Raw genomic sequence first — 18,869 nt, 5'->3', positions numbered from 1 at the left:
TGTTGAGACAGATATGGGTTTTATTTTTTACACAGTGAAAGGGACACTGTCTTTCTAAGTAACTATTGGAGTCCATATTTAACATACAGTACTTGTTACTGTAAATGCCGACACAATGCAGGCACGCAAGCTCACCTACACATAGATTCTGCCCTTTCCGTTTAGTTAATAGTCTAAACTTAGGCCTCCTTTGGAGCAGTGCATGTCTATGCCAGACTTGCAAGGGGCTCAGACTCCATAGCACCCCCATGAAGTGCAGTTTAATCCCACGGAAGTCTCAGCTCCCCACCTACCATGGGGTCTAGTGGGAGACAGAGAGGGAATAGAAGACTGGGGATTTGGTATCTCTTCTCATCCATCAGAAGAAAAATCATCAACACAGTAGCAAGTGTGAATGGGACAAGTTTCTGGGCCACACTCTTTCCTGTTTCCATGTCAGCCTCCTCATGCTCTTCTCCGGGCCAAGGGCTGGATTTGAGAGGAATGAATGCTACAGTGGGCTGCTGAGCCATCTGAACACAGATGGGCTTTTGTGGAGTTTACACCCCCAAGTAGGCTCCTGAGGGGCAGGGAAACCACTAGGGTGATGCTTGGAGAGGATGAGGACAGGACTGGGATTCTGGAGTGCCTCAATCCGCCGGGGACAATGCCTTACCTTGTTAGTGGTGAAGGAATCCCACACGATCACTTTCCCATCCTGGAGGAAAAGAGTAAAGAGTTCAACAAACTAGTGATCACCACTGGGGAGATGGTGGGGGCAGGCGCAGCATAGGGGCGGGGAGGGAGAGGTACAAACTGTTACACTGCTAGATGCCAGGGGCTGGGGGTGGGCTGGGGAGTGGGCAGTTAAGTGTTTAACAGGAAAAGTTTCAGTTTAGGAAAGTGAAAAATTTGGGAGATGGATGAGGGTGAGTTGCACAACCGAGTGAGTGTACTTAGTGCCACTGCACTATGCAGCTAAATCTGGTTAAAATAGTATGTTTTATATTATGTGACTTTTACCGCAATAAAAAAAAAACATTTAAAAAAGAGGTACAAACCATTACGTATGATATATTGTACAACATACAGAATATAGCCAATATTTGTAATAACTATAAATGGAGCATACAACCTTTAAAAACTGTACATCACTATACTGTACACCTGTAACATAATATTGCATATCAACTACAAGAGAAACAAAACAAAAACAAAAAAGAGCAAACAGTTTAAGAATCATCAACAAGACAACAGGTGAACTGCTCAGAACCACTTGGAAAACCCGAGCAAGTGTCTGGACAATCAAGACCCTACAATGCACCCTTGAGGAAACAGGAATAGATGAGGCTACACTTCCCAGCCTGGTGCAAGGCTCAGTTCTAAACCCTGCATTCCTTGCATAGATACAATGACAGAAAGCAATGCTCAGACACTTTTTTCCTACCATTTATAAACCAAGCACAAACTGCTGGTAAACTCCCATCACCAACATACCCCGAATGTCAGTGAGTTCACTAGGATGAGGTAATCCTGAAATGACCTTCAGATGCCTAACAGCCACTAACAGTCTCCGTCTCCTCACCCTCCCCACCAGTCTCTCCTCTCTACCACTCACCTTGGAGTCCACATTCCCTGTAGGAATGTATAAGAGCCTCACACCACTCCTGGTCTCCCCACCCTGTGTGGAAGCTGTGGAGCAGTTCTGAGATCAGTCTGACTTCTCCAGGTGCTCAGGAACATCCCCTACCCTGACGTTTCACACCTACCACACCTATGCTACAAACATGGGACTCACACCTATGATGGTGGGGACCCCCGTGGGCAGCTGTTCAGGAAACGCAGAGCACTTCCACAGACCTCTGGGCTGGCGATGCCACGGACAACGTGGCCATGTTCACTGCAGTCACTGCTGCAGCCCTCACTGGGGGTGTGGGGAGGGGCTATGATCTCATCCATTTAATACAAACTCACCAGAGATAAACCCACATGAGCTGCAGTCCCTACAGGGCAGTCATCTGCCCAGAACGTGGTGTGCGGGTGGTCCAGGCCCCCAGGCTCCGGCCAGCAGTGGAGGAGAATGGCCGAGTAGATTTCCTCCAGCACGTGGGTGGAGGATGTGCAATCCTCAGGGATGGAGAATCTGCAGCCTCTATGGTGGGCTGGATTTTTTATTAATCACTCAAGCCATCTGGAGCCAAATCTGGTAAGTGAGGCGGATGCCACTTAGGGACACCAGCAAGGTCTGATGAACTAAAGTGACACAGCAGCTTGCTTCACTTCATCTGATGCTGAGATCATGCTGCGTGGGCCTGAGGAGTCATGGTCAAGGTCAAAGCCGGCAGCTCGGAGTCTTTTAAGACTCCTAAGCACATTAGTTCTTCTAGTCTAATTTCTCTGACTAAAGGCCCAAACACAAAATTTGGGTGGATTAGATACAGAGCAGAGAAGAGAGCTGGGGGTGGGGTGGGGTCTGGAGCTCCTGCTTGCTGGGGTGGGGGTAGAGACTCGGTGCATCGCCCAAGTCAGCGCTCCCTTCAGAGGCTTCCTCCAGCGCACAGGTGGACTGCCTGGCCCCACCACCCACCCACTGTGTGCTCTGGAGAGACAGAGGCACCCGTGAGGCTAAAATCAGTCTCAGAGCTAAATGTGGTCCCTCCATGAGCACAGATGTATACACCAGGGGCCTATGTACCTGGAGAGATTGAGCCTACCCCAACCCCACCCACACAGTCAGGTGGATTAATCTGCCTTTTAGGGGAGAAAGGCTGCTCTGAGTCACTCAGAGTCTGTTCCAGGGCCCTTCTGCTGCTCCCCACCTTCCTCACACCTCCACCCACCTCCAGATGCCCTCTGCAGTCCGGGTGGATGGATGGCGTGAGTCAGCGGTGCCGATGCAGCCCTCCTTCCCTCCCTCCCTCTCTAGTAAGAGCGGTACAGAGCGACAGAAACCCAACATATGGTGTTCTTTCAAGGATTAAAAAAAGTCTAAAAGACTAGGCAGCAACACAGACATCTGAACAACCTCTTTGTAAGATGGAGCATTTGGGAAAAATAAGCCTAGAAAGAAATGCTCTAAAATAATACTGACTATGACAGGGTGGTAGGAGTAAAAACTTCTCTTTGCTCTCATTTCCAGTAAAATACATAACCAATAAATTAAAAAGCACATGCAATGTGATATACTAGATCTGTAGGTAATAAAGGAGATTAATAACACCTGTCCTATACTGTACTGACATGGATATTAGAGCTCATGGATTATTTAGAATATGTACCTCCCTGGTGGTTCAGATGGTAAAGAACCTGCCTGCAATGCAGGAGACCCAGATTAGATCCCTGGGTTGGAAAGATCCCCTGGAAAATGGGAATGGCTACCCACTCCAGTATTCTTGCCTGGACAGAGGAACCTGACGGGCTATAGTCCATAGGGTCGAAAAGAGTCAGACAATGACTGACTGACTAACACTTTCACTTCCCCCCCGCCCCAGTTTTAATATTTATAAGGGCTATAAACAAAAATCAAATTTTCCTTTGAAAAAGCTGGACTAAAGGAAGCGGCAGGAGCCAGAAGCTAAATCAGCCAAAAAAATATATGACCTCAGTGTGTGGTTCAATGCGTGTAACACCAATATAGACATAAAAAGGACTAAGCAGTGTAGTCAGCCTCCTGAAAGACACGTCCTTGTCCAGGCCCCTCCCTCATTATATCAGGGTTGGTCTGTGGGACCAGTGGTATACAGCAGAAGGGAGGGGATGTCACTGCTGAGGCCAGGTCATCAAACACAGCATGGCTTCTTCTTCTGTCTCCTTCTGTTGCTGTGGGAGGCCAGCTACCGCGTCATGAGCAGACCAATGGAGATGTCCACACAGTGAGGAGCTAAGGCCTCCAGCCAAGAGCCAAGTGAGCGAGCCATCTTGGAAATGAACTTCTGCCTTAGCCGAGCTGTCAAATGACTGCATCCCCGACCAATGTATTGACTGGAACCTTGTGAGACACCCTGAGCCAGAACCATCCCGCTGAGCTGCCCCTGATTCCTCACTCTCAGAAACCATGTAAGATACCAAATATCCACTGATTAAGTTGCTAAACTTGGGGGAAACTTGTCATGCAGCAGTTTAATAAGTAATACATAGGCTGCAAAATCAATGATGTGACCTATATAAGCTGACTGACAAAAATTATATTTCACAAAATACACAGTTTAAATGTGTTACTTAAGGTGTAAAAATTGCTAAACTCTTAAGCTGAAAGTAGCCAAGGTGGCACTTCACTTATGCCCTCAGCTTGGGGGAGAAAAACATCCTAATTTAAAAATGCTTTCCCTTACAAATAAGACCATGAAATATGCTCAGGAAGAAAAACTTTTGAATGGTTTGTCAAACAGAGTTTATAATATTTTAGTTACTGCCAATTGCAAATCTACCCAAATTAGTTAAGTTCTCAAGCATGCCAGAGAATTCTTAACGAGGTAACTGGTGCCCTTTGGCAAACAGGCAGAGTCATAATGTCCTAAGAGGGTTTTTGAAAAGGATGGCTCCTTCCCTTCAGCTTTACAACCAGAAGCATGCCCACCATCACCCGATGGGTGTGACATACCTGAGAGGAGCTCACGAGCCTCCTCTTATCCTTGCACCAGTCCATGCACAGAACCTTGTTCCCGTGGCCTTTGAGGGTCCTTCTGGTCTTCATGACAAACTGTCCCAGGGCCTCCACGCGCTCAGCCACCTGGTGCACTGCAAGGACAAGGTGCGCTCAATCCCGTGACCAAGGACCAGGTCTGAGCCACACACTGAACAGGAGGCTGTCAGGGCTCTTCCTCCTGCACTTTACCCTCAGGACTCGAGATGCTCTCTCTTTCAGGCTCAGCCCCCATAGCTCAGCGGGTGAAGAATCTGCCTGCATTGCAGGAGACACGGCAGATGCAGGTTCCATCCCTGGGTCGGGAAGATCCCCTGGAGGAGGAAATGGCAACCCATTCCAGTATTCTTCACTGGAGAATCCCATGGACAGAGGAGCCTGGCAGGCTACAGTCCAAAGGGTCACAAAGAGTTGGACATAACTGAGCAACTAAGCACACACAAAACACAGAAGGTAGAGACATGTTGTCATTTTCCGTGGGCTTCAGACTCTATGTTTATAACTTACGTAATATCATATATCAACTATGCTTCATCAAAAAAGACCCTATGTGTTTCAAGGCGCTTGCATCCATATATGCATGCTGAGGGCCTGAGGAAAGGACTGCCTGCTATCTGCAAAGCTTGACACAGAATCCTCCCACTGAAAGGCCACAGCTCTGCAATTCAGGGGCAGGCAGTGGAATGAGGTCGCTACTCCCACCGATGGGTGAGGAGGCTGAGGCTCACAGAGGTTATCCGGCTAATACCAGTTCATACAACTAACTGGGAGCGAAGAAGGGGCTTGTGGCTCTCTCACCGACTCCTTTCCAGTCACAAGGACAAATGACCTTACAGAAACTGCCCCATCGGGTGCCGGGATGTGCCTCCACGTGCTCAACAGCAGGCCCGTGTGTCCTCTCTGGTCCCCCCACGCCTGGCTCAGGCCTGGGATGTGGCTGGTGTCCCCTCCACATGCTGTTGGAAAGAACGAATTGACCAACCCAGCAAACAGTACCCCATGGATTTACTGAAAGCTTACAGTGCCGGCAGAGATCAAGGCAACATTCTATGGGTCTGAACCCATGAGGTGCAGGAAGTATGTACACCAGGAAGATGCTCCAAAAATCAATCCTTCAGGGGCTGGGACCACAGCCTTTATCATGAGGTTTAGGGAGAGCTTCTGAGGGGTTTTTAGAAATGCAGTCAACTGACGAGTCTTAAAAGGAGACAAGTTCACATGAAACAGCAGAAAGGGCCCCAGAAGCCATCCGGTCCATCCAGTCATCGAGGTGGTGGGGGAATCACATGGCATCTGCCCCTTGCTGCGCTTGCCTCCCCCTTCCAGGTTAGAGGCTGTGCCTGGGCTCCTCACCTCATCTCTGTCGCTCTTTCCTCCACACCTCTCAGCTGGGCCTTTTTTCAGGCAGGTGGGGAGGACAGAAGGGGGCATTCTAAGCCAGGGGTCAGCCCCAGGAAAGCTGTAGGGTCTTGGTACAGACAAAGCATCTGGGGTGGAGAGGGACAAGGCACTGGCCCCTTCCTTCCTCACTGGGGAAGTGCCCACCTCCCTCCCGGGAAGCCCGGACCGAGGGGCTGACCCTGCAGTAAGCCCTGTGACAACAGTGCCCCTTCTTGGGAAACCCTTCCTTCTTCCTTCCCCTCTTCCCTTCTTTCTCTCTAAACACTTTCGTGTATAGTTCCCCAAAACAAGGAACTTTCTTACATAACTACTGTATAATGATCAGAGAACAGACACAACCCTATGTCTAATCTATAGACCTTACTGAGACGTTCTCCATTGTCCCAACGATATCACTATAGCAAAAGAAAACCTAAGATCACATGTTGCCTTCAGTGGTCATTTTCTTTTGTCTCCAGTGATTTTGTTCCCCAGCTGGGCTTGTCTGACGCTTCTTCCAAATGAGCTTTGGGTAAAGGACATTGGCAGGAACACTGCGGACCAGAGATGAGGTCCTCCCCGTGCATCTGCCCCACCGGGAGGCGTCTGCTGTCTGCTGGTCCCTCCCCAGCGGTGCTTACTCTGATCACCTGGTCAAGGTGGCATCTGCCATGGTGCTCCACTGTACAGTTACCATTGTGCCTTTTGTCATGAAAAAGTACTTTGTGGGGATGTACTCTGAGAGCACATACATATCATGTTACCCCTCAAACTTGAATATCCCACTTTTAATATCCATTAATGATTCTTGCTTGAATCTGATTATTACAATGGCTGGCAAGTGGTGACTTTTCTAAATTGTTCCTTCTGAAGTTTTCAGTTGGCCTTCTAGTATACAGAGGAAGGTTCCCTCTTCCCCAGTGTATTTATTCATTTATTTACATTAGTGGGGAACTCATGGATTCTCACTTAATTCAAGAGGTTATAATCCTTTGCTACTATTTATTTGGATGCCCAACTGGGCCCTGATTTGCTCAGTGGGAGCCCCATCAAGCAGCAGAGACCTTCCCACACAACCACATCATCCTCTGAGAGCATCTTCTGGCAGGCTCATGTCCCCTCCATGCCCTGGCCCCAGAAGCAGCCACTTCTCCAAGAAGTCTTGGTTTCTTTTAGTTGTCCCATTTTTTATGATGAAAGAAAAGAGTACACAGGTTAAAAGTCTTTGTGAAAACCCAAGTTGTTAAAAGTGCTTGCTAAACTATAAAATGCTACATGAATGGGCAAATAAAACACCATTGCTTCTGTTAAAACACCACATTTTTTATTGCCATAAACAGCACATTAGTCTTTTATGGCAATGTTCTTCACAAAAACATACAGAATGCAATTTAAAAGCAGACAGAAGTTTTCTACTTTTTTACAAGCCTTTTACACAAGCTTGCCCCAGAGCTGTGAGCATATCCTAGTTGGTATTTCACTTTGAAACTTCGTATCTGTACTAGCGCTGCTTCCCTCCGTTCAGCATTAGGGCAATCCTAGCCATTCAATGTCCCTCTTACCAAAAAAGACTCACCAAGCAAAATGGGGTCTCCTTACATAACATGAATTTGAACACATTCCAACTTATTAATTATTTTTTCTCATGACATTTTCTCTTCCTATACACAGATTCACTCCCAACCCACTCTATCCTGCTTCTATCTGCCAAATCTCACATTCACTAAATTCGAGTTTAAAAAAAAATTTTTTAATGACATTAAAAACAAAAACCTGGAAATGAGCTGAATATGTCCTGTAAATCTTTTTTGTGGGAGCTTGGTTCAGGGCAGATGGGGTTTCTCCTTTGCCTTCTGATGAACTACCCCTTCAGAAGGATTTAACTTTTTCTTGAAAAACAAAAAAGAAAAGAAATGATAAAGACAACCAGCTGGTTTCTATAATAAGAACTTCTAGAATATAATGATAACCTGTGAAGAAATTCCTCTAGAAGGTAAGTGGCAGGAGGATGGGGAGCTTTCTGCTTGGATCTCCTTGGAGCATGCACTGGAGCAGAGCCGTCAGGAGCCTGGGCTCTAGGTCACAGCCCCGTGCAGCTGCTCCACATCCATGAGCAGGGGCTCGCCTTCCTGCAACCTCATTTTCCTCATGGGGTTGTTGGCAAGACTATTCCAGTCAGGCACAAAGGAAGCACACTTAAAATATCCTTGAAAACAAACACTGTGAAATCAATTATTAATATAGAACATAAGTTTAAAATGAATGAGAGGTCTTAAACAGGAAAACAGAATTATTTTTTAAATGATCTTGATTAACTTTCTAAATTTTGCACCAATATACAGTTTCTGTGATGGCCACAATTTGGTAGAAGATGAAAGGAATCAAGCAAGAAAACTTAAACAAAGCTAATTTGTAAAAACTCATTCTGTCATCCCACCCCAAGGCAAAATGGGGTGGGATGTATACAAAACCCTCAAACACCTGGATGGAAGGAAAATATTTACAATCACTTACCTCACTTATGTTTGTAAGAGATTTTCTAATTGCCCCCAAACCATAAATTGGGCTTCTCTGGTGGCTCACATGGTAAAGAATCTGCCTGCAATGCAGGAGACATGGGATTGATCCCTGGGTCAGGAAGCTCCCCTGAAGAAGGAAACGGTAACCCACTCCAGGATTGTTGCCTGGGAAATCCCACGGACAGAGAAGCCTGGCTGGCTACATAGGGTTCATGGCATTGCAAGAGAGTCTGATACGACTTAGTGACTAAACAACAACAAAACCATGTATTAGCCACAGACAAAAAACCTCCTCTCAAATCCCGAATTAGAAGCTGGAAGGGTCAAATTACGTATGGTAGAGCCTTTATGATGGAATAATATGTGATTTTAAATCATACTTTTAAATACTGACATTAAAAAGAACTATAAAAATGATACATGGGGCTAGTCAATTCACTGGGTTCAATTAAAACTAGGCTCAAACGAAAAACCAACTCAAACTGTACCTCGGACAATTCCAAGCATGCTTATAAATATATACACAAAGTGAAAACATAAGCTATAAAACACAAGATACTAAACGTGGTTACCTCTGGGTGGTGGGCTTACGGATGATGTGTTTCTCTGTATTTCTGAATCTGCCACAGTGGCATGAGCTTATGATGACAGTCTTCTAGCAAGAGGAAGGGGTGGGGAAATGAAAGGCAGGTTTGCTTTCTGCTCCTTCTGACCTAATAGGCCACACACACAAGAGCCAGAAGCAGATTACTCTGCTGGGAAACTCACTTTTTTAAAACTCAGTATACATAGCATATTTCCTCAGAACATGGAAAAAGTCAACCAATAAATTTGCTTCAGACTAATCCAGAAATATGGTTTTCCTAACATGGGAACATCAGAATAGTCCAAGACTACAGCCATAGAGCTTTTGAGATAAAACCTTTCACAATGTTGTATTTAGAACAGATAGAAAAGGGAATAGCACTGGGTGATAAACCCTGTGGTTTCCCATATTTTGCCTGGATTTGTACCTAGAGATGTTACATAAGTCTCTTTTTTTGAGTTACTCTGTTCCTAGACAAAAATAGAATCTTCCCTTAAGGGGCTGGAAACCTGCATGGAACCCCCACACAGGCCCACGAGACCTTCACACATGTAGGCTGAAACGAACACAGCCTCCCTCTGGCTGTCTGCTTTCAGCCTGTCTTCCAGATCATTTGTCACTTTAATTTCAAATTAAGAACTCTTTAGAGTTGAACTCTCTCCTTTTTTTCCCCTTGATCTTAACTCTCATTCCAGTATTCACTTTTGATGACAAAAGCAGTAAATACACCAATGGGTATAAAGTTAAGAGTACCTCTACATCCCCCTCTACTCCCCTCTCTGGAGATAACATCTCCCATGCGTCCTGCCACACATTTAATGCATATACAAGCATCTCTTGTTTAAGTTAATAAGACCATGTTGTATACACTGTTGGGCACTTTGGTTTACTTACTTAATATTGACAACTTTCAATATACACACAGACTTAGTTTCCTTTCCCCTTTTTAATGTGAATTTCAGCTTTCTGAGAGATGGCCTAGCATGGTGAGAAGGAGAGCTACTAGGAGCCTGGTGTCTACTCTGCATGTTCTCTGAGAGTAGCTGGATAATCTCTGGGAAAGCCCTAAGCCTTCGGCTGCTTCTTCATTCACAAGGAAAGGGGAGAGGTGTTGGGACGGGAAGAAAACTTTTTGTGCTTGAAGACTGAGGTTGAAGCAAGTGACCCCTGTAGTTTTAAGAGTTGTATGATAGCCACATCCCCCAAAGATGTTCACATCCTAATTCCCAGAACCTGTGAATATGCTAGCTTCTGTGGCAAAAGGGACTTTGACGATGTGATGAAGTTAGGGATCTTGAAATGGGAAGAGTATCCTGGATCATACAGGGGGGTCCAATGTAATTAATTACAAGGGTTCTTATAAGAGGGAGACAAGGGGTCAAAGTCAAAGAAAGAGATGTGATGACAGAAGCGGAGTTGGAGTTTTATGGAGCTACAAGCCAAGGCATGCAGGCAACCTCTAGAAGCTGGGAAGACAAGGAATGGACTCTGCCACAAAGCCTTAGAAGGAACGCAGCCCTTCTCACCGCTTTTAGACTTCTCACCTCCAGAACTGGTAAGAGAATAAATTTATGTTGTCTTAAGCCACTGTGTTTATGGAAATTTGTACAAAAGCAACATGAAACTAATACAAGCTGTCACCTCACGGTTCTAAAATGCCTGAGAATCAGGTGAGGAAGCACCTATTCAGGGGGGAAGGTCATCAGAAGGTCATGAGAAGGTGATGAAGGTGAGGATGGGGAGAAGCAGGAGGGGCTGGAGGAGTGAGGGGAAAGGCAGGGCAGTGGCACAGGGCGTGGGGCTGTGGAGTTTGATGTAGGCTGGCTTGCCCTTAGGTCACCCATAAGAACCACTTCCTGTAGTTACGAGTTGGCCCAGGCTTTGACCTGGGGATGAGGGTCCAGCGGTATGGATGCTGGTCTGAGGGTCAGAGGGAAGGGAGCTGAAGAACTGAGTCTGGAATTAAGTTCACTTTCCTCCATGTTTATGCTCTAGTTTTGTTGTATTGACTTTTTTAAGGCAAGAATTTGGGCAAGGTAGAGCAAACAGAAGGCTGACCAACTGTTGCAGTTTGCCCAGGACTGAAGGTCTTCCCAGAACGCAAGGCTTTCCATTTTATAAAATCGAGAGTCCCAGGCGCGCAAAGATGACTTGGTCACCTTGGCTTATGGCTTAAAGATCCTTTCCAGACCAGGACAGGGGCTACAGGGTCACCTATAACAACACCAAAACACAAACACACACACACTCAGGAAGAGGCTGAGAGACTGGAAGTGGGAAGAGCCCAGCGACCCAAGATCAAGGAGATCTCTAAGGGAGAGGCTGCGGTCAGAGGAGCTGTGCTGTGATTCCAGGGGTCTGTGATGGCGTGAGGGGCCAGTGTCTGATGAGGGTCACCCTTGTGGATCCTGAAGACGCCAGGGATGGGACAGGGCTTAGAGTCAAAAGGAGGACTTGAGCCATGTGCCGAAGTCCTCAAGAAAGGAGGGAGCCTGGCTGGGAGGTCGGGAGACAGTAGAACAGAGGTGAGGGGAAGAGGGAGGTCAGCTGAATGCTCAGAGCCTCAGTGGAGCAAGGGTTTAACATGAGAGTGAAGAGACGTGGTCCAGAAGCTGCAGAGGGAATAAATGAGATCCTGGCCACATGATCTCTGATCTTTTCTACTCAAAAATTCTGCCATATACAGGTGGGGATAAATCCTTCTGCTGTGGGCTCATGATTTGACCCCGGTTTCTGAGAGCCCTGCATTTTGGGCAGGACAGGGGTTCCCCGTTGAAAAGCTGCATTGTAACCATCTCTCTGTCTCAGGCAATTTACCAGATTCACAGAAAAGGCTGAAAAATATCCCAGTGGGCAGCCTGTACTGTTGAGTAAAAGAGTTTCTAGAGAATGCCCTCTGCACTGAGCACTAACATATTTGGTAAAACAAACAACAACAACAATAAAACAAATTGAAAGTGAGGCTGGGCTGGAATCCCGGGTCCTCTACTTAGTAGCTGGGATCATTTGGTAAATCCTTTCACCTCTTTGGGCTTCCCTAGTGGCTCAGACGGTAAAGCGTCTGTCTGCAATGCAAGAGATCTGGGTTCGATCCCTGGGTTGGGAAAATCCCCTGGAGAAGCAAATGGCAGCCCACTCCAGTATTCTTGCCTGGAAAATCCCATGGACCGCGGAGCCTGGTAGGTTGCCATCCATGGGGTTGCAAAGAGTCAGACACAACTGAGCGACTTCACTTTCACCTCTTTATGCCTCAGTTTCCTCATCTGTAAAATGGAGACATCAGATGACCCAGAGGCACTAACACCTCGGGGTGATGATGCTCGGGGCATCATCACTATTGTCTGTGGAGCATAGGAATTTGCAAAGGGAAATGGGACAGACCCATCAGCCATTCCCTACTTCTCTGATAACAGAACCCAACTTTGTTTGGGGATGGCAGCCTGCCCAGCTTACTTCCTTTCTCAGCCTCCCTTGCTGTAGCCATGTGACCTAGTTCTGGCCAATGAAGTACAAAGAGAAATATGTTGGGGAGAAAGGAGGTTTATGAAAAAAACTTTTGCCTTCCTGAAAAGAAGGAGAAACAGAGGCTGGTGCCCACATTCCCCCTTCTTCCAGCCCTGGATACAAAGGTGATAGCTGACGCTGTGGCAGTTATATCATAATCACAGGGCAGACACGAGTGCCTTAAGCAGTGGAAAGAAAAGAAGCATGGGTTCCTGATGACACGCTGGGCACCTGAACCAAAGCAGGCGACTGCCTACCCTGATTCTTGTTATGAAAAACAACTCCCAATTTACTTAATTACTTTGGGGATTATAGCTAATTGTAACTGAATATATTTCTAAAAGATATAGGGGCTCAGCTTACCTATTTAAAGGAGGCCCCTACAAAGGCACAACATGTTTGAGATTCAGGTCATCTACTTCTATCAAGAGGTTTGTCAAAGAAAGGAATCAGGTGCTGAAGCACCTAGCACTAACCTCATTTTTTTTTTCCAAAGAGGATGCAGACAGGGTGGTACCAAAATGGCAGGAGCACAACGCTTAGATGTGCCTGAGGGTGCCTTGGAAAGGTCCGGCTCACCCTCAGGGCTGAACAAGAAGCAGATAAAGCCACTTCCCCAAGCCTGGCCTTAGCCCAAGCCCCGACAGAGTAAAGGGAAGCCGATTCCGCCAGGAATCATGTCACCGGGCTATTTAATTGCTCACTCATAAAAATCACAGAGCTGGTTCTGCATTATGGTCGTGAGTAATAATGTAAATTTATTTAAGACTGCTGCTCCTCTTTTATGCCAACCACACCGCATCCAAACAAAAGCATCTTAACAACCTCAAATGAACGAAATGTTTGCGTTTGGTAAGCCCCTCTGCTTCCTTTCCCTGTTTCCACCCTCAGATTGGAAAAGTGAGATTTTAAATCAGAGTCTGGTTCCTTACAAAAGCAAAACTGAGAAAAAAGAACAGTGATGGAGAAAGTAAAATGACAACCGAAAAAATCCCCAAACCAAACCCCAAACCAGGAGTTTCCCCTAGGCCGTGTCCACAAGAGCTCGGGGCGCTTGCCTCCCCTGACAACCCCCTACACCCCGCTCTGCTTGGGAACGGGAAGAATGAGATCAGTTTGCTTCGTCCAGGCAGGTGATGACGATAACTGGTCCCACGATCCCCCGTCAGGAGGACAGCGGCCAGGAGCTGCTCCGCCCAGAGGCGGGCTGGCTTCCGCCAGCGGGCGGGGGGCTCTAAGAGGTGCTGGGAGCCCGCGAGGGTCCGGCTCCGGCCCCCCACAAGCGCATCCGGGGGATCGGGCTGCGTCTCAAGCGGCGCCGGGGCGCCGGGCCCTCAGCCAGGGCGGCGGCGCGGGCCTGACTCCTCCATCCTGCGCCCCCGCCCCCGGACCCGCCCCGCTGGTCTCCTTCCCACCGCCCGCCTCCCGGCGCGCAGCCCCCGCCGCGGCCCGCACTCACACTCCACGTCGTGCAGCTTGGCCCGCTCCTCCTCCAGTTTGCCCTTGAGGCTCTCGGCCTCGCTCTTGAGCGACGCCAGCGTCTCGTTCTCATGCAGCCCGTCGGCTGCCATCTTCGCGCGGGGACGCAGCGGGAGGGAAGCGGGGATGCGAGTTAGCAGGCGGCGGTGGCCGGGCCGGCTAGCGGGCGCCCAGCCGCCACCGGCGCAGCTCCAGTCGCCTCCCCGAGCGCGCCCCGCCCTCCGGCGCGTACGCCGCCGCTGAGAGCCCGGCTGCGGAGGCCGATCCTCCTCCCTCTCCGCGGGCCGCAAGAACAGCGCCACCTCCGCGCCCCCGCGCCCCCGCTCCGTGCCCCCGGCGACGCTAATGTTAGCGCACAGCCTGCCGGCACGCAGGAACGTTGTGCCCATTTTGCTGGTGGAAAAACCAAGGCTCGGAAGTGATATGCGACTTGCTGAAGGATGCGCAGTTAGTGAAGGCCAGGCTGGGATTCCAACCCAGGACTGCTCCTGCTCCTGGGAGTTTGGCGAAGTCCCAATGGTAGAGCCCTTCCAACGCCCCTTCCTCTCACCTCCCCTGTTTGGGACTTAATGTTTAGGTGTGCCTGAGGGTAAAATAGGAAAAGGAGTACGTCAAGACTGTATATTGTCACCCTGCTTATTTAACTTATATGCAGAGTACATCATGAGAAACGCTGGGCTGGAAGAGGCACAAGCTGGAATCAAGATTGCGGGGAGAAATATCAACCTCAGATATGCAGATGACACCACGCTTATGGCAGAAAGTGAAGAGAAACTAAAAAGCCTCTTGATGAAAGTGACAGAGGAGAGTGAAAAAGTTAGCTTAAAGCTCAACATTTAGAAAACTAAGATCATGGCATCTGGTCCCATCACTTCATGGGAAATAGATGGGGAAACAGTGGAAACAGTGTCAGACTTTATTTTTTGGGGCTCCAAAATCACTGCAGATGGTGACTGCAGCCATGAAATTATGAGACGCTTACTCCTTGGAAGGAAAGTTATGACCAACCTAGATAGCATATTCAAAAGCAGAGACATTACTTTGCCAACAAAGGTCCATCTAGTCAAGGCTATGGTTTTTCCAGTAGTCATGTACGGATGTGAGAGTTGGACTATAACAAAATTTGAATGCCAAAGAATTGATCCTTTTGAACTGTGGTGTTGGAGAAGACTCTTGAGAGTCCATTGGACTGCAAGGAGATCCAACCAGTCCATCCTAAAGGAGATCAGTCCTGAATATTCATTGGAAGGACTGATACTGAAGTTGAAACTCCAATACTTTGGCCACCTGATATGAAGAAGTGACACATTTGAAGTGACCCTGTTGCTGGGAAAGACTGAAGGGAGGAGAAGAAGGGGACCACAGAAGATGAGATGGTTGGATGGTATCACCAACTCGATGGATGTGAGTTTGAGTAAGCTCCAGGAGTTGGTGATGGACAGGGAGGCCTGGCTGCAGTCCATGAGGTCACAAAGAATTGGACATGACTGAGAGATTGAGCTCAACTGAACTGATACAAAAATAAAGCTAGTTCTGGCTTCTGAAAAGCTCTGGGGTCTTTGCCCGTTCTTGGTTTTGCTCTTCTCTTATTCACTACAGAATCAAGTCCCTGTCCTGGGGGGCAGTCAAAGGAAGTGATGATGGGGTCAGGGACTCACAAGGACCCAGACTCAGGGCTTCGGAGCCCCTGATCAGTGATCTCAGACCGGTCGCTTATGACGGGTCACTCCACCTTAGAATGAAGGGCTGCTGCAGTTCCCTCAAGGAAGCAAATTAATGACTTTGTGGCAAACTCAAGCATCTGCGCTTCCCAGTCCCTTTCGTGCCAGGCACTGTTCCACTGCTTTACATTAGTAACTCACGACAGTCACCCTGAATGAGCACTGTTGTCACCTCTGTTTTACAAAAGAGGCACAGAAAAGTGAGATGATTTGCTTGGTTCACTCTCCCAGAAACAATTTCAGAGTCCTTAGAACAAAATATTAAGAACACAGGCTCTGTCTACATTCCACTGCCTGGGGGTGAATCCTGGTTGTGCTGTTCGGCCTTGAGTGGCTTACTCAGTTTCTCTGTGTCTCAGGCTCCTCATCTGTAAATGGGGAGAACACCTTCCTCATAGAATCCTCATAAGGAGTGACTGCGTAGAGCATTCAGAGCAAAGCGTGGCACACAGTTATGTGCTCCTTGATATTATGAAGGCTACCTGGTACATGTGAGCAATTAACAGGAAGTATGAGACCGGGGGTCATGGGGACACCTCTCACAAGGCCATCTCAGAAAGCCTGGGAAAAGCAGCATCCTCGTATCACCTCTTCAGGACTTCATGGCCCACCGCGGGATACGTGTGCCTGACTCAGGGTCTGCGTGTTCGTGAAGACCTGGGGTGAGTGGAGCTTCATACTGGAGTGTGCCCTCTTCTGAAGGTTCTGTGTAAAATAACCCCCAAACATCCTCCAATCTAGGGAGTTTACCATCTGGAGAAGAAGCCAAGGAATGCTTTAATGTCTGGCAAGGTTTGCAAGGGCTTCCCTCATAGCTCAGTTGGTAAAGAATCCGCATGCAATGCAGGAGACCTCACTTGGGTTCCTGGGTCAGGAAGATCCCCTAGAGAAGGGAAAGGCTACCTACTCCAGTATTCTGGCCTGGAGAATTCCATGGACTGTATAGTCCATGGGTTGCAAAGAGTTGGATGTGACTTTCACTTTCAAAGTTTGCTAAGTGCCTTCCATTACTTTGCTGTGCACTGCTTTTTTAAAGTGTAAGTCAGAAAAGTTATCTGCTACATTTCAGCAGTGGTGGAGTTAGAGGGTTGCCCCATCCATGAAAAGTACCCACTGGGGGCTATGTCTACACAATCCCAAACACCCGGATTAAAAAGTTAGCTGTTAGTCATTTGGAGGTCTCTACAGTCAAAAGAATCTGTCTGAATATTTGGGAACCTTCCAAGTGCTCGTGGTGGAGCAGATGACAATCCTCTGAAGAACATCTGCAGGCAGGGTTCTGACCTGGGAAGAATCTGTGATGCTACAGAGAACCTGACATCTGGGATTCTGGGCTCCAATCTGTCCAGGGAATGTAGTTTCAAGTAGAGAAAGATTAACACATAGTACTGCTCCAGGATGGTAGGGCCACCAGAAAGCAGGTTTAGGAACTGAGTGTCCTCAGCTTGCAGTGTGCAGATCCAAGTTTAGAACAAAATGTGCTGCAGGTAGAAGCCCATCACAATGAACCTGAATCCTGTGACATCAGGATTACTATACTGCACCAAACCCTGTGTGCCCCCTTAGGCTGCTTATCTGCCATTTGCTTTACAGGAATAATTTTTTAAAATGTGTTCACTGTTAGGAGTTATAATGTGACCAAAAGGATGAATACGGTTTTCCCTTCAGTTGGATAAAATGTGAAAGTTATCTTTCCCCACTTAGCTAAGTGTCTCGGTTTTTGTTTTCTCATTGTGTCCACGATGGAGATTTCCTACGGAGCCTGTGGGAAAGTGTGCTTTACCACTTGTGACCAGGTGGGGGCTCCACTGAGCTGCGCTGCTGAGGACAGCTTTGCAAATCCTCTGAGACAGGACTCATTCCTAGAGCCTCAGCCAGACTGTGGACATTGCTGCTACAGGATTTGAAGCCTGTGCAAAGCCATCTCTGGTGAAGACTGATTTGTATACTCTGAAAAGTGCCAGGTTTTTGGTTCGGTCCCTACCCTGGCTGAAGGCTTAGGTCCAAGGAACAGTTTTCCTTGAGCTTGATTTTGCTCATAACTGAGGCCTATGTGCTTCAGTCTTCAACAGAGCTGTTCCTAGGGACAGCTGGCACAAAGCCTTTGGGAAGGTGCTCCCTGGCTGTTTATTTACCAGAGTCCCTTTTAGCTTGCTTGTTTGCCAAGCCAACTAGGAGAAGACAGAAGGAAAAAGCATTCGCTCTAAAAAATAATAAGCTGAAACATTTATTGAGTGCTTTCTCTGCTGAGTATTAAACACTTTATAAAATAAACTCATTCTTCTTCCTCCCTAAACCCTGAGATAGATGCAATATTGTTGTTTTCTGATGGGAAAACAGATCTCTTGGCAGAGCTGAGATCCACTGGCACAAGGCCCCCGAGGAACATAACTGGGAATTGAAGCCAGCCCATCAGACACCAAAGCTCACATCCTAAAGCCTCACACTGTACTGTCTCACTCAGCCTGGGTGTGATGCAAATGTTCGTGTGTGTACCCTGATTCTATGGCAACCCACCAGTCACAAGACCCTCACATTAGACATTATTTAAAGACAGGTAATGACATAAATGTTTTTTTAAAAAGCAGCACTTACAATTTCTACACATAGTGAACAGTAGTTGAGCTGTTCAGATTTCTTGAAAACTGGTCTCAGAGCCCGTTGTTTGAAGCATCTGTCACAGGAGCCAAATACGTTAACTAAAAAGGTCTGATCCATATTTTACCCCAGCTGACGCTGGAAAAGAGGGAGAGAAAAAAAGGGAGGTGTGTGTATGAGAAAAGTTTCACAAATTAAGAAACAACCTTTAACAAGCTCTTTAGTCTCATTTCTCTGATTTCTTGGGCATTTCATAAAAACTGAAAGTATTATGAAACAGTCCTAAATATTTTATCGGTTCAGTTCAGTTGCTCAGTCGTGTCTGACCCTTTGCGACCCCATGAATCACAGCACACCAGGCCTCCCCGTCCATCACCATCTTCCGGAGTTCACTCAGACTCACGTCCATCAAGTCAGTGATGCCATCCAGCTATCTCATCCTCTGTCGTCCCCTTCTCCTC

The 18,869-nt window shown here is 47.5% G+C and overlaps 1 protein-coding gene across 1 annotated transcript in view; it reads right to left on the bottom strand.

Moving 5' to 3' along the window:
• GNB5 (G protein subunit beta 5) overlaps positions 1-14,314 on the bottom strand; it is a 34,162-nt gene extending 19,848 nt beyond the window's left edge. The window contains exons 1-3 of the mRNA XM_019968839.2: positions 14,070-14,314; positions 4,580-4,716; positions 656-697 (exon numbers count right to left, since the gene is read on the bottom strand). Of these exons, the coding sequence (XP_019824398.1) occupies positions 656-697; positions 4,580-4,716; positions 14,070-14,181 (291 nt within the window). The 5' untranslated portion in view covers positions 14,182-14,314. The remainder of the gene's footprint in view (positions 1-655; positions 698-4,579; positions 4,717-14,069) is intronic.
• Between the last annotated feature and the right edge of the window lie 4,555 nt (positions 14,315-18,869).

This window comes from Bos indicus, chromosome 10, assembly GCF_029378745.1.
Source record: "Bos indicus isolate NIAB-ARS_2022 breed Sahiwal x Tharparkar chromosome 10, NIAB-ARS_B.indTharparkar_mat_pri_1.0, whole genome shotgun sequence".
NCBI lineage: Eukaryota > Metazoa > Chordata > Mammalia > Artiodactyla > Bovidae > Bos > Bos indicus.
This window is presented reverse-complemented; position numbering and strand designations above follow the sequence as displayed.